Raw genomic sequence first — 16,763 nt, forward strand, 5'->3', positions numbered from 1 at the left:
GAGTCAGATCGCAGGGCACCGATCTTGTAACAAAAATAAAAAAAAGTAAAAAAAAAAATGCTAGGGCTAGGGTTAGGGTTAGGGCTGGGATTAAGGTTATGGGTGTGTTGGTGTTAGGTTTGTGGTTAGGGTTATGGTTAGGGCTGAGATTAGGGTTACGGGTGTGTTGGGGTTAGGGTTAGAATTGGGGGTTTCCACTGTTTAGGTACATCAGGGGCTCTGTAAATGCAATATGACGCCCGCAGACCATTCCATCAAAGTCTGCATTTCAGAACGTCACTACTTCCCTTCCGAGCCCCACCATGTGCCCAAACAGTAGTTTTCTCCCACATATGGGGTACCAGCGTACTCAGGACTCAGGACAAATTGGACAACAACTCTTAGGGTCCAATTTCTCCTGTTACCCTTGTGAAAATAAAAATTGGGGGCTAAAAGATCATTTTTGTGGAGAAAAAAATGATTTTTTTATTTTCACGCCTCTACATTATAAACTTTACTGAAACACTTGGGGGTTCAAAGTGCTCACCACACATCTAGATAAGTTCCTTGGGGGGTCTAGTTTCCAAAACGGGGTCACTTGTGTGGGGTTTCCACTGTTTAGGTACATCAGGGGCTCTGCAAACGCGACATGACACCCGCAGACCATTCCATCAAAGTCTGCATTTCAGAACGTCACTACTTCCCTTCCGAGCCCCACCGTGTGCCCAAACAGTAGTTTTCTCCAACATATGGCGTACCAGCGTACTCAGGACAAATTGGACAACAACTCTTAGGGTCCAATTTCTCCTGTTACCCTTGTGAAAATAAAAATTGGGGGCTAAAAGATCATTTTTGTGGAAAAAAAAATGATTTTTTTATTTTCACGCCTCTACATTATAAACTTTACTGAAACACTTGGGGGTTCAAAGTGCTCACCACACATCTAGATAAGTTCCTTGGGGGGTCTAGTTTCCAAAATGGGGTCACTTGTGTGGGGTTTCCACTGTTTAGGTACATCAGGGGCTCTGCAAACGTGACATGACACCCGCAGACCATTCCATCAAAGTCTGCATTTCAGAACGTCACTACTTCCCTTCCGAGCCCCACCGTGTGCCCAAACAGTAGTTTTCTCCAACATATGGCGTACCAGCGTACTCAGGACAAATTGGACAACAACTCTTAGGGTCCAATTTCTCCCGTTACCCTTGTGAAAATAAAAATTGGGGGCTAAAAGATCATTTTTGTGGAAAAAAAATGATTTTATTTTCACGGCTCTACATTATAAACTTTAGTGAAACACTTGGGAGTTCAAAGTGCTCACCACACATCTAGATAAGTCCCTGGGGGGGTCTAATTTCCAAAATGGGGTCACTTGTGGGGGGTTTCCACTGTTTAGGTACATCAGGGGCTCTCCAAATGCGACATGGCATCCGATCTCAATTCCAGCCAATTCTGCATTGAAAAAGTCAAACGGCACTCTTTCCGTTCTGAGCTCTGCCGTGTGCTCAAACAGTGGTTTAGCCCCACATACGGGGTATTGGCGTATTCGGGAGAAATTGCACAAAAAATTTAGTGGTTCATTTTCTCTTTTTACACTTGTGAAAATAAAAAAAAATGGTTTTGAAGTAAAATGTTTGTGAAAAAAAGTTAAATGTTTATTTTTTCCTTCCATATTCCATTCATTCATGTGAAGCACCTGAAGGGTTAATAAACTTCTTGAATGTGGTTTTGAGTACATTGAGAGGTGCAGTTTTTAGAATGGTGTCAATTTTGGGTATTTTCTGTCATATTGACCCCCCAAACTCACTTCAAATTTGAGGTGGTCCCTAAAAAAAATGGTGTTGCAAATTTTGTTGTAAAAATGAGAAATCGCTGGTCAACTTTTAACCCTTATAACTTCCTAAAAAAAAAAATTATGTTTCCAAAATTGTGCAGATGTAAAGTAGACATGTGGGAAATGTTATTTATTAACTATTTTGTGCGATATCACTCTCTGATTTAAGGGCATAAAAATTAAAAGTTTGAAAATTGCAAAATTTTCTAAATTTTTGCCAAATTTTGATTTTTTTAACAAATAAGTGCAGATCATATCTAAAATTTTTTACCACCATCATGAAGTACAATATGTCATGAGAAAACAATGTCAGAATCAGTAGGATCCGTTGAAGCATTCTAGAGTTATGACCTCATAAAGTGACACTGGTCATAATTGAAAAAATTGGCCCGGTCACGAAGGCAAAAACAGGCTCGGGTGCGAAGGGGTTAAAAACATGTCACACTACATTTGAGCATCATAACGTGGGGAGCAATTTCGGAAGACAATGGCAAATGCACTGATTATATATAATGTTTCATATTTGTGGAATCAAGAAATGGAACTTGAAAAGCTCTGCAGGTTTGATTTCAGATATCTAAAAGAAGTGGGGGATAAACCACCAAAACAGTCAATTTACGACTATAACAGGCTTGTATTTCAATCTGAAGATTAGGAGGTGGAGGAACTAATGCTCATTTGTTATGTCTGTTATATATTTCTAAGTAATATTCTGTCATACCACAAATTTAAGTATGTTTTTAAGCTTATTGTCCGTTAACTACTTAACCCTTTTCAGAAAATTTACAGTTGAAAAAAATAAATAAATAAAAGTATTAAACTTAAAAAAAAAAATTACATTTTATAGTCAATAACAATTAGGGATGCTGTGGCCACTGAATTGTGAATAATTTTCTTTCCTGCACCATCACCATAAGGCAGGCGTCACACTACTGTAGAATACGGTCGAGTGCTATGTGAGAAAACATTGCATAGCACTCGGTCCAGTGTTAATCTAAGGGGAAGCTCACGGTGTATATTTTCTTTGGCGTATTCAGCATATGTGTAAAATTGCAGCATGCTGCGATTTTCTGTGTATGTACCGTCAGAGATTTTCTGTGTATGTACCGTCAGAGACTCACCAATGCAAGTCTATAGGTGCGAGGAAAAAAATAAAAAATTGCACAGCACCTGGACCATGCAAATGCGGTCCGATTTTTATGCACCGATGTCCTTTGAAAAGCCGGCAATTCATGTGCTGCATACAGTAATATCACACAGAGGTTAGAATAGGATATATACACATAGAATACATAGATGTATACATGTCAGTGACACACACACAAATATATATATGTATTTATATTAGATAGACAGACAGGAAGATAGAATAAAAGCTGGCAATTCATGTGCCGCGTACAGTAAAATCACAAAGTGAAATGTTAGAATTGATATATACACATAGAATACATTGATATATAGATGTTAGTGACACACATACATACACTGCTCAAAAAAATAAAGGGAACACTTACACAACAGAATATAACTCCAAGTAAATCAAACTTCTGTGAAATCAAACTGTCTACCTAGGAAGAAACACTGATTGACAATCAATTTCACATGCTGTTGTGCAAATGGAATAGACAACAGATGGAAATTATTGGCAATTATCAGGACACCCTCAATAAAGGAGTGGTTCTGCAGGTGGGGACCACAGACCACATCTCAGTACCAATGTTTTCTGGCTGATGTTTTGGTTACTTTTGAATGTTGGTTGTGCTTTCACACTCGTGGTAGCATGAGACGGACTCTACAACCCACACAAGTGGCTCAGGTAGTGCAGCTCATCCAGGATGGCACATCAATGCAAGCTGTGGCAAGAAGGTTTGATGTGTCTGTCAGCGTAGTGTCCAGAGGCTGGAGGCGCTACCAGGAGACAGACCAGTACACCAGGAGACGTGGAGGGGGCCGTAGGAGGGCAACAACCCAGCAGCAGGACTGCGAGCTGTGGAAAGGTGGTTTGCTGTGTCTGTCAGCGTAGTGTCCAGAGGCTGGAGGCGCTGCCAGGAGACAGGCCAGTACACCAGGAGATGTGGTGGGGGCCGTAGGAGGGCAACAACCTAGTAGCAGGAACGCCTTTGTGCAAGGAGGAACAGGAGGAGCACTACCAGAGCCCTGCAAAATGACCTCCAGCAGGCCACAAATGTGCATGTGTATGCACAAACGGTTAGAAACAGACTCCATGAGGATGGTCTGAGGGCCAGACGTCCACAGATGGGGGTTGTGCTCTCAGCCCAACACCGTGCAGGATGCTTGGCATTTGCCACAGAACACTAGGATTGGTAAATTCACCACTGGTGCCCTGTGCTCTTCACAGATGAAAGCAGGTTCACACTGAGCACATGTGACAGACGTGACAGTCTGGAGACGCCATGGAGAGCGATCTGCTGCCTGCAATATCCTTCAGCATGAACGATTTGGCAGTGGGTCAGTAGTGGTGTGGGGTGGCATTTCTTTAGAGGGCCGCACAGCCCCTCCATGTGCTCGCCAGAGGTAGCCTGACTGCCATTAGGTACGAAGATTAGCTCCTCAGACCCCTTGTGAGACCATATGCTGGTGCGGTTGGCCCTGGGTTCATCCTAATGCTGGACAATGCCAGACTTCATGTGGCTGCAGTGTGTCAGCAGTTCCTGCAAGATGAAGGCATTGAAGCTATGGACTGTCCCGCCCGTTCCCCAGACCCAAATCCGATTAAGCACATTTGGGACATCATGTCTCGCTCCATCCAACAACATCACGTTGCATCACAAACTGTCTAGGAGTTGGCGGATGCTTTAGTCCAGGTCTGGGAGGAGATCCGTCAGAAGATCATCCGCCGCCTCATCAGGAGCATGCCCAGGCATTGTACAGTAAAGAGGTCATACAGGCACGTGGAGGCCACACACAATACTGAGCATCTTTTCCTTGTCAAGAGGCATTTCCACTGAAGTTGGATCAGCCTGTAATTTGATGTTCCACTTTGATTTTGAGTATCATTCCAAATTCAGACCTCCATGGGATATTCATTTTGATTTACATTGATAATTTTTATGTTTTATCGTTCTGAACACATTCCACTATGCAATGAATACAAATTTGCAACTGGACTATTTCATTCAGAGATATCTAGTATGTGGTATTTTAGTGCTCCCTTTGTTTTTTTGAGCAGTGTGTATATACACACACACACACACACACACACACACACACACACACACACATATATACTAGCTGAAGAGCCCAGCGTTGCCTGGGCATAGTAACCAACTGTGGTTGGTTATAACAAATTATAGTGATTATATTGCACATAAAAACATTTCACATCATATATTCAACACTACAGATTTGCAACACAAATTAACTAAACGATTACCCAAGTGTTGATTGTAATTTATTTTCAACTCATTCAAGAGCCTTTTGATAAACAACATGTGTATCTGTGTATCTAACCCTATCCTGTGTGATAATGTCTGCTGAGCTGTGTACCTAATCCTCTCCTGTGTGATACTTTCTGCTCAGCCGTGTACCTAATCCTAACGTGTGTTGCTGACTGCTGAGCCATGTATCTAATCCTATCCAGTGTGATACTGACTGCTGAGTAGTGTATCTAATTCTATTCTGTGTGATACTGTCTGCTGAGCCGTGTATCTAATCTTATCCTGTGTCATACTGTCTGCTGAGCCGTGTATCTATTCCACCGTTAATTTGTGTGCCCTAGTTTGCTGTTCATCTGTTTGCTCTTTGCTGGGATATATATATATATATATATATATATATATATATATATATATATATATATATATATATATATATATATATATATATATATATATATTGCATAGATACATACAAGAAAAGCTGGCAATTCATCTGCCGTGTACTGTAAAATCACAGAAGGAGCCGACAGAGGATAGATGAGATGGATTACATACAGTAAATTAAAATAGAATGGTAGATATATAGAGGTCTGTGACATATACAATTAATACAGTGTGCGTGCAACTTACTGTACATGTACCGTGCTTTTCGGACTATAAGACGCACTTTTTCCCAAAAACTTTTTGGGGGAAATGGGGGTGCGTCTTATAGTTGTAATATACTTATAAATGCTGAATCTGAGCATACGCTGCCCCCCCCAAGAGGCCATTTTCCCGGAGGCCACCGCATCGCAGCAATGGAGCTACCCAACAGTGTATTTTTTTTTCTTTTACAGACAGCCGATAATTTTGGGGAAAAATCAAAAGAATACGAATAGGGCAAGGGTTACATGGTGACATATGTCAAGAAGCAGCAAGTGGCAAAATCAAAATGATTTTTTTTAATCTGACTGCAACTTGCCAACATACAGTCATATGTTAAAGGAACAATTACAAAGTTCTGGAATGGCCATCCCAGTCCCCAGACCCGAATATCATTGAACATCTGTGGGATGATTTGAAGCGGGCTGTCCATGCTCGGCGACCATCAAACTTAACTGAACTGGAATTGTTTTGTAAACAGGATTGGTCACAAATACCTTCATCCAGGATCCAGGAACTCATTAATAGCTACAGGAAGCGACTAGAGGCTGTTATTTTTGCAAAAGGAGGATCTACGAAATATTAATGTCACTTTTATGTTGAGGTGCCCATACTTTTGCACCGGTCATATTTTGTTACAATACAGATGGCACATTTTCTGTTAGTACAATAAACCTCATTTGAATCCAGAAATATAACTGAGTCCATCAGTTATTAGATATATGAAACTGAAATAGCTGTTGCAAAAAACAAAATTGTTATAAAGAAAAAAGGTTAACATTAATAGGGGTGCCCAAACTTTTACATATGACTGTAACTTGACAAATCCCCGGGCCCGGACGGGATACACCCCAGAGTACTGCAGGAATTAAGCACAGTCATAGATAGACCATTATTTTTAATCTTTAAAGATTCCATAATAACAGGGTCTGTACCACAGGACTGGCGTATAGCAAATGTGGTGCCAATATTCAAAAAGGGGACAAAAACTGAACTTGGAAATTATAGGCCAGTAAGTTTAACCTCAACTGTGGGTAAAATCCTGGAGGGTTTTCTAAGAGATGCTATACTGGAGTATCTGGAGAAGAATAACCTCATGACCCACTATCAACATGGGTTTACAAGGGACCGTTCCTGTCAGACTAATCTGATAAGTTTTTATGAAGAGGTAAGTTCAGGACTGGACCAAGGGAATGCAGTTGAAGTGGTGTACATTGACTTTTCAAAAGCTTTTGATACGGTGCCACACAAAAGGTTGATACATAAAAAGAGAACAATGGGGATAGGGGAATATATGTGTAGGTGGGTTAAGAGCTGGCTCAGGGATAGGAAACAAAGGGTGGTTATTAATGGAGCACACTCAGACTGGGTCACGGTTAGCAGTGGGGTACCACAGGGGTCAGTTTTGGGCCCGCTTCTTTTTAACATATTTATTAATGACCTTATAGGGGGCATAGAGAGTAGAATTTCAATATTTGCAGATGACACTAAACTCTGCAGGGTAATCAATACAGAGAAGGACAATTTTATATTACAGAAGGATTTATGTAAACTAGAAGCTTGGGCTGATAAATGGCAAATGAGCTTTAATGGGGATAAATGTAAGGTCATACACTTGGGTAGAACAAACAAAATGTATAATTATTTGCTTAATGGTAAAACACTGGGCAAAACTGTCACTGAAAAAGACCTGGATGTAGGGGTGGACGACAAACTCACATTTAGTGGCCAGTGTCAGGCAGCTGCTGCAAAGGCAAATAAAATAATGGGATGCATTAAAAGAGGCAGAGATGCTCATGAGGAGGACATAATTTTACCTCTATATGTCACTAGTGCGACCACACTTAGAATACTGTATACAGTACTGGTCTCCGGTGTATAAGAAAGACATAGCTGAACTGGAGCGGGTGCAGAGAAGAGCGACCAAGGTTATTAGGGAACTGGGGGGTCTGCAATACCAAGACAGGTTATTACACTTGGGGTTATTTATTTTGGAGAATCGAAGGCTTAGGGGTGATCTTATTACAATGTATAAATATATGCGGGGACAGTACAAAGACCTTTCTAATGATCTTTTTACTCTTAGACCTGTGACGGGGACAAGGGGGCATCCTCTACGTCTGGAGGAAAGAAGGTTTAAGCATACTCACAGACGCGGATTCTTTACTGTAAGAGCAGCGAGACTATGGAACTCTCTCTCTGCCATATGATGTTGTAATGAGTGATTCCCTCCTAAAATTTAAGAAGGGACTGGATGCCTTTCTTGAAAAGTATAATATTACAGGGTATATACACTAGTTTCCTTAATATTGCGTTGATCCAGGGAGCTAGTCTGACTGCCGTATGTGGAGTCGGGAAGGAATTTTTTTCCCCAATGTGAAGCTTACTGTTTGCCACATGGGTTTGTTTTGCCTTCCTCTGGATCAACATGTTAGGGCAAGTTAGGATAGGATATGGGTTGAACTAGATGGACTTAAAGTCTCCCTTCAATCTTAATAACTATGTTACTATGTTATTATGTATAACTATCTTAGAGCCAAGATTTGGTTATAAGTGTAGGCCATACGGAGATATTTTTTTGAAGCGCTACTGATTTAACAGATGCAGCCTGTGGGAAGACCAGCAACCCGATGGCTTGATACCATCAAGATAATGGTAGAGAAGACGTTGGCAGACCTATTTAGGCTTACACAAGATCAATCTTCTTACAGATATTTCATCCATCAAGTTGCAATGGCTCGGGGTCGATCCGAAGGCCGTTAGAAAAAAAAAAGAAAAAGTCTGTGGAATTGAATACACCTTCATGCATTGCAATGACAGCAGCTGCAGATAGACAGTTAAACTAAACTCAATGGTGATACGAAACTTTTGTTTTCCTATCCTTTAAAAAAAAAAAAAAAAAAAAAAAAAATTGCAGAAAGGTCACAGTCACAGACTACAGTACTTGCACTGTAAAACATTCTTTGTTTTCATATCCTTAAAACATTGCAGTGAGAGAATGGTTTGGACCCTTCATTAACGTGTTGTCTGCGCTTTAATGGGTACTGTGCTCAAGGGTTGAAACGCAGACAGCGCGAAACGGCCGTTGTCCCATGAAGTGTCTCTCGCTGCAATGTTTTAAGGATATGAAATAAAAGAATGTTTTACAAGGACGTTGAGTGCCACCTCTTTTGCTTATTCTGGACACATGTGTAACCTTTCTTCTGGTGCGGACCGGAGCTCCTCTTTTGACCTGGATTTTTTTGCTGTCTCCTGAAGCATAATCAAGTGGCGGTTTATGGGGATTTGGTGCCGGCTTTCTTCTCTACAATTTGTTATTATATTGCAATTTATTCCATGGTGCTTCACATGTGAAAAAAAAGGGACATACAAAATAAAAAACAAGCTATAACAAAATCGTATACGACTTGGGACCAAATGTCCCATAACTGTGGTCTGACTGAAATGGTCACATTGCGGTGCAGATAACTGCAGTGGTGACATGTTGATAGCAAAGAGGCCACCTACGTAGTCAGTGATTGATTGAAGTGGTTTTGACAACACAATATTGCTTGCGTAAGATTTAAAAAAAAACAAACAAAAAAAAAAACAGGTGGGGACCAGGGAACGGATGGCACAGGCGCTAGAGCGGAACGGTAATGGGGGTATTATTCCTTTTGATATTTTATATGATTGTCAACTGTTTTTAATACCGTTTATAGATAATCCTCCTTGTATAGCAGGGGCTTGATATTGTATGAAGCCAGGAAAACCTCTATACTTATTTGGTTATTTTCTGCAGGTCAGACAGGAAAAATTGTGAGAGCATTTGTGACAAAATCCACAGTGGAAAAAAATATACTATGACTAGGCTTCCAAACAAGAGACTATCCAATGTGGATTAGCGGCCTAGTATTCTATAATCTAGAAAATGTGACATTTCTCACTCTTGCTGGTTAATTTCATTTTGCTGCCCATTGCACTTGTTAAACCATGAGTCTATGGGATGGCAAATGCAGAGATGTGCGCTAAACACGGCAGTCAGCAACATGAGTAATGTACCATACCGTGACCCGGTCACCATATAAGACTGTGTCTTACTTACATATGAAAAACTATTTTAGAAGCACATATAATTTGTTTAGAAACCCTGACAAGTTTTCCTGGCCTGGAATATATTACTTTTTTTTCTCGTACTTGCTGGTATAACATACAAGCTATAGATTCACTGGTACAATATAACACTTCCAAACATTGCTGTATAATTTACAAAGAATATTTCACATAAAAAAAAAAAAATCTCATTTGTGGATAAAAAGTGCTTGTAATTAAATAGATCATCTTAGTACAAAATCAAAATATTTTCTAAATATTTTACATTCCATTATTTAGTCAGCACACGAAAATGGAAAATTAATGCGCGTTGCTGTTATTATCAAATACACTTCATCACAAATATGAAGCGATTTAAGATTGAAAACAGATTACATGTTAACAAAATAGTCTTCGGGAAAGTCAGAAAAGTAGTGTGTGATCTGAGAAAAGTCAGAAACACTGTATTCTCTCCAACAAACTGCGTATCCAGAAATATAAAAAAAAGCAACACATTGGAAATCACCTACTAACATGGGATTCTTTGTTTCAACAACATCTTAATAAATTAATAGTGTAAGTGAATAGAAGATACTTTGTAATATATATTACTAGAGAATTATGCTTATTTCTCCACTTATGAGCCACTTCCTTCAACCCAGCCTACGGAATTCATTAAACAATCTGGAAAAAAAAAAAAAAACAGCTCAAATCGATCTTCGCAAAAGCAAGACAGCCTGTTGGCACGGTGAGGCGTCAGGTTACACCTCCAGTTATACTTTATGAAACAGAGGGAGGAGCAGCGAAAGTAAACATTAAGGCCCCGATTCATTTAGACTGGCATTTGAAATGTGTGCAGAATAACTTGTGCACCCCTTAAAGATTTTGGCACATCATATGAGCAGCATGCGCCTTTGTGCACCTCAGCAGAAGTCTCACTCTACTCAGACACTGGAGTAACATTTCTAGAGTAGGAAACACTGCCGCTTTCCATGAATTTGATTGGCAAACAAAACCATGCCCGATGTCCTCCACAGCTCAGCTCATTCTGCAGTAGCTGCTTGAACCTGGCATGAAAATGCCAATTGGCACAAATGTTTCATGACTTTTCAAAGTGTTTATGTTAAGTGTATTGGCCCCTAAGAGGCAGACTGCTGCAACTAGAGTTTGACTTTAATTATCCCAGGTCTGTATCAACAGCCATGCAGCTCAGTACTCTTCTCCTTCATGCTGCCACTGCGCTTAAACATGTGCTAGACAGAGAAAAAAAGTGTATAGGAGACATCAAAGCAGCTATATTTAGTTTTCAGTTCTCTGTGAGCTAGTGTAAGGAGATACACTAGCTCAGAGAGAACTGAAAACTAAAGACAGAGCCTGGAGAGATGAAAGATGATGAACAATGGAGGATACAAGTCATCTAATGCCCAGAAATTGTCTTATTTCTCATGTGCAAACACGACAGCCTAAACTGAAAAGTTACTGTATTTTTCGGACTATAAGACGCACCCCAAATTTTCAGAAGAAAAATAGGGAAAAAATTAATGCCTCAAATGAGGGTCCGTCTTACAGTCAGCTTACTTGGGGGGTAGGGAGTGATATGGAGCGCTGGTGGAGTGGGGGTCACAGGAGGTGGTCTGGCTCATCCCTGGCTGGTGCAGCAGGTTCGGTGGTGTGGGGGCTCTGCCATTTTGTGAAAGGCCCCACACATCCATCCTAGGCTGATGGGCGGCGATTTGGCAGATGATTGGTGGTGCGGGGGCTCCGCCGGCATTGGTGGAAATCTCGGAGCCCCCGCAGATCCATCCCGGGCTGGTGCGGCACTTTTGCAGGTGAACGGCGGTGCGGGGCCTCCACCGGCCTTTTGTGAAAGGCTGGAGCCCCCGCACTTCCATTGTTGTAATGCTGAATTGAGCTTCATGAAAATGGCCGCGCATAGTGAGATCTCGGGAGACAAGATGTCACTCTGCGCATGCGCCGCCTCCGGCAGCCATTTTCCTGAAGATCAATTCAGCATTACAACAATGTAATACTGAATTGAGCTTCAGGAAAATGGCCGCCGGAGGTGGCGCATGCGCAGAATGAGGTCTCATTATTTATAAGGGTAATGTTAAAAAAAACCCATCCCGATTTGTGAGAAAACTGTACAATTGTGGCACTGGGCCACAAATCATCAGGCAGCACCGCCTTCACAGCCAGTGTTACTAATATATAAGGATCCTGCTTTACCAGTTGTTCCCTCAGGTCGAATTACTGCAGAATTATTCTTTCCTTTGAAGTGAGGAGCAAAAGCAAATTGAGGGGTATTTCTGTATGGTTGGCAGTATAAGAAGGGGCTTGGATAAAGTGCTTAAGCTGTATGATATTCAGTTTGTCTTTCCTCATATAGGGTTGTATCCCATACACAGGAGTAAAATATATGGGAGATATTCTGCCTTATTTGTGCTAAGATACCGGTTTTAACACCATCATCATTATCTCTGAAGTACACACATTATACTACTAAAAAGAAAGCACGGTTCATATAATGTGCTATTTCTCACCAGTCTCTGATTTAATCGCTTATTTTCTTCTTCTTTTTGTTGCAATGTCTAAAAACAAGAAAACAGAAAACGAGAAACTATTACATGCACTACCAAACAGTTTGCTTATTGCTCTAGAAAATATGCATATTGCTAGATTTTAAAGGGGTTGTCCACCAAAGGGCAAACTTTTAGGAGGCAGTGCAGCATGCCGAAACTGAACGGTGTGGAGTATAAACTTGACTTGGAATTTTTCCTTTATATATATTAAAAAAAAAAAAAAAAGACAACAGAAAGTGCTATTGGAGTGTACTAATAACCAATCTGGTAGGGCAATAAATCATTTATGAATGGAGTCTAACCTTCTCAAGCTGTGCAAGACACATAGCTCCTCAAAGCACTCACTTACACTGACGTAGCTTTATCACATGCAGCCGGTCTCACTGTCTCCTGGTTATCCTCCAAAGAAGACCCCAAGGGCAATTATATGAGATAATGAGTACCTTTGGCACAGCAGATGAATTTATAAGAAAAAGCACATCCAGCGGCAGATGCAAGACGAAGGCTTTAAGAGCTAGAACGCATTGTATATATGGTTTTACTGATGTAAATATTCCCTTCATTACTTGTCTCATAAAAATTACTCTACTTGGGCCCACTAACCAGAAATACAAATAATATATATATATATATATATATATATATATAAATAACACAAAGGTCTGGTTGTGTTGGGCTCCTGAGGCAATAATACCAGGAATCGCTCCTTCTACTATGCTTCCTACAAATGCAGCATCATTTTCGGGGATAAGTTTGGGTGGGACTGGCAGAGACAGTGTGAATAAAATGTCGCTCTGCAAGTCTCTGGGCATCCTCGGACTTGAAGACTGCTTAATGGGCTTCTGTGTCAAATAGGAGATACACAACGATTTTCTTCTGGAACTGGAGAAAATGCGAATGCTCCTTGAGACTTCTTGTGGAAGATGATGTAGTAGGTAACAATCTGGATGAGGTAGATTGCTACCTGGATTTTCACTTTACCAGTTCCAATTAAAGCATCTGGTCTGACAGGTCAACGCATCCCATGAATTTATTATAGCCTGTGAGGCAGACCGGTTTTTGCATGTCCCAGATGGGGCCCGTGTCTCTGACCATCACAGTGGTGATCAGCGTGGTCAGCATGTACACGTCTTTCCTGTCACTCCCCTTCACTGTAAGAAGTTGGTCACTTGCAAGTAAGAACGACGCCCGCCTTCTCCAGACGTCTGAAACCAATTGTGACAGAAAATCTACTTGTTTTTTCTCTGACCGGCCCACAGGCCCCTGTATTTGCAGCGCGGAGGGATTGAAACGCATGAGGGACTAGTTGACTGCAACCTTTTGCTCAGGGGTATATGAAGCAAATTGTTGGGATACCCCAATGGAGTGGGGCCCTGTAGAACTTGGCTCTGCCTCTGACGATTCAGCAGTGACGACTGACTCTGCTCTGCTACCATCATAGCGTGGAGGAAGAGGAGTCGTCACTGGCTGAAATCTGTTCTGCTTCAGAAGTAGTACAGTTAGGTCCATATATATTTGGACAGAGACATCATTTTTCTAATTTTGGTTCTAGACATTACCACAATGAATTTTAAACAAAACCATTCAGCTGCAGTTGAAGTTCAGACTTTCAGCTTTTATTTGAGGGTATCCACATTAAAATTGGATAAAGGGTTTAGGAGTTTCAGCTCCTTAACATGGGCCACCCTGTTTTTAAAGGGACCAAAATTGGACAGATTAAATAATTGTAAATAAAATGTTCACTTCTAGTACTTGGTTGAAAACCCTTTGTTGGCAATGACTGCCTGAAGTCTTGAACTCATGGACATCACCAGACGCTGTGTTTCCTCCTTTTTGATGCTCTGCCAGGCCTTTACTGCGGTGATTTTCAGTTGCTGTTTGTTTGTGAGCCTTTCTGTCTGAAGTTTAGCCTTTAACAAGTGAAATGCATGCTCAATTGGGTTGAGATAAGGTGACTGACTTGGCCATTCAATAATATTCCACTTCTTTGCTTTAATAAACTCCTGGGTTGCTTTGGCTTTATGTTTTGGGTAATTGTCCGTCTGTAGTATGAAACGACGACCAATCAGTTTGGCTGCATTTGGCTGGATCTCAGCACACAGTATAGCTCTCTCTGAATACCTTAGAATTCATTCGGCTGCTTCTGTCCTGTGTCACATCATCAATAAACACTAGTGACCCAGTGCCACTGGCAGCCATGCATGCCCAAGCCATCATACAGCCTCCGCCGTGTTTTACAGATGATGTGATATGCTTTTGATCATAAGCTGTACCATGCCTTTGCCATACTTTTCTCTTTCCATCATTCTGGTAGAGGTTGATCTTGGTTTCATCTGTCCAAAGAATGTTCTTCCAGAACTGTGCTGGCTTTTTTAGATGTTTTTTAGCAAAGTCCAGTCTAGCCTTTTTCCTCTTGATGCTTATGAGTGGCTTGCACCGTGCAGTGAACCCTCTGTATTTACTTTCATGCAGTCTTCTCTTTATGGTAGATTTGTATATTGATACGCCTACCTCCTGGAGAGTGTTGTTCACTTGGTTGGCTGTTGTGAAGGGGTTTCTCTTCACCATGGAGACTATTCTGCGATCATCCACCACTGTTGTCTTCCGTGGGCGCCCAGGTCTTTTTGCATTGATGAGTTCACCAGTGCTTTCTTTCTTTCTCAGGATGTACCAAACTGTAGATTTTGCCACTCCTAATGTTGTAGCAATTTCTCAGATCGTTTTTTTCAGCTTAAGGATGGCTTGTTTCACCTGCATGGAGAGCTCCTTTGACCGCATGTCTCCTTCACAGCAAAACCTTCCAAATGTAAGCACCACACCTCAAATCAACTCCAGGCCTTTTATCTGCTTAATTGAGAATGACATAACGAAGGGATTGCCCACACCTGTCCATGAAATAGCCTTGGAGTCAATTGTCCAATTACTTTTGGTCCCTTTAAAAACAGGGTGGCACATGTTAAGGAGCTGAAACTCCTAAACCCTTCATCCAATTTTAATGTGGATACCCTCAAATGAAAGTCTGAACTTCAACTGCATCTGAATTGTTTTGTTTAAAATTCATTGTGGTAATGTCTAGAACCAAAATTAGAAAAATGTTGTCTCTGTCCAAATATATATGGACCTAACTGTATATTCTGTATCAGTCCTGGAACTGCCAGAGTAAAGCTGGGTGAACGCTTGCTCCCTGGGGAACATTCTTAGGGCCATTATTTTATTTTATATGAATACCTAACAAAAAAAATAAAATAAACTAAGCCCAATTACTACACAAGCACAAAACAGAAAACAGATACTTACTCTCTCTAACAGCATAATCTTCTGCTTCTCCTCCGATAACGTAACATCACTATAAAAAGAAATGTGCAGTAACACGGTTACAAATTTGCCATAGAAAATACATCAAAAGTCAAAGCCAAGAGCTAAAAGCTGAAATTAGGCAAGCAATGGTGCCATCTTCTAAAGTGATGTCACAAGATCAGACAATGATCGACTACCATGGTCCCTTTTGAAAATCAAAAGCTTAGGCTAGTTTCACACTAGCGAATCTACACGCAGCGCACGGCACCGCTAAGCTCCGCCCCCCCTCCGGTCATCTACTCCCTACTATCGCACAGCGCTGCATGTGAGCTGCGCACCCTATCTTTAGCATAGGGTGCGCAGACCGTGCGCTGGCCGTGAGCTAGTAGGATTTTGCGTGCGCTGCGCCCTTTTGACGGTGCGCCGATCGCACCAAAATGCAACATGGTGCGTTCGGCGCACCGTCAAAAGGGCGCAGCGCACGCAAAATCCTACTAGCGCACGGTCTGCGCAACCTATGCTAAAGATACGGTGCGCAGATCGCATGCAGCGCTGTGCGATAGTAGATGACCGGAGGGGGCGCGGCAGGGGGCGGGGCTTAGCGGCACCATGCGCTGCGTGTAGATACGCTAGTGTGAAACTAGCCTTAAAAAGGGAAACTGTCAGCTACAGCAATCTATGTACACATACAGTCGCATGTAATAGTTTGAGCACCCCCTGGTCAAAAAATTACTGTTATTGTGAACTATTAAGCAAGTTGAAGATGAAATTCTCCAAAAGGCCTAAAGTTAACAATGACTCATTTACTTTGTATTTTAGTCAAAAAGAGAGTCATTTTTTACATTTTAAAAATTCCAAAAAGATAAAAGGAGTCAATGCAAAAGTTTGGGCACCCTGCATGGCTAGTATCTAGTAGCACCACTTTTTGCAAGCATCACAGCTTTGTTAACGCTTTTATAGCCA

General features: G+C 41.3%; 1 protein-coding gene across 5 annotated transcripts in view; it reads right to left on the reverse strand.

Moving 5' to 3' along the window:
* Nucleotides 1-16,763, reverse strand: part of RB1CC1 (RB1 inducible coiled-coil 1) — a 179,269-nt gene that overhangs the window by 22,282 nt on the left and 140,224 nt on the right. For all 5 annotated transcript variants that reach the window (XM_073583804.1, XM_073583801.1, XM_073583802.1 and 2 more), the window contains 2 exons: nt 15,801-15,849; nt 12,465-12,512 (listed from right to left, as the gene is read on the reverse strand). In XM_073583804.1, coding sequence (XP_073439905.1) covers nt 12,465-12,512; nt 15,801-15,849 — 97 coding nt within the window. The remainder of the gene's footprint in view (nt 1-12,464; nt 12,513-15,800; nt 15,850-16,763) is intronic.

Source organism: Dendrobates tinctorius, unplaced genomic scaffold (assembly GCF_039654945.1).
Source record: "Dendrobates tinctorius isolate UK_male_01 unplaced genomic scaffold, ASM3965494v1 ptg000081l, whole genome shotgun sequence".
NCBI lineage: Eukaryota > Metazoa > Chordata > Amphibia > Anura > Dendrobatidae > Dendrobates > Dendrobates tinctorius.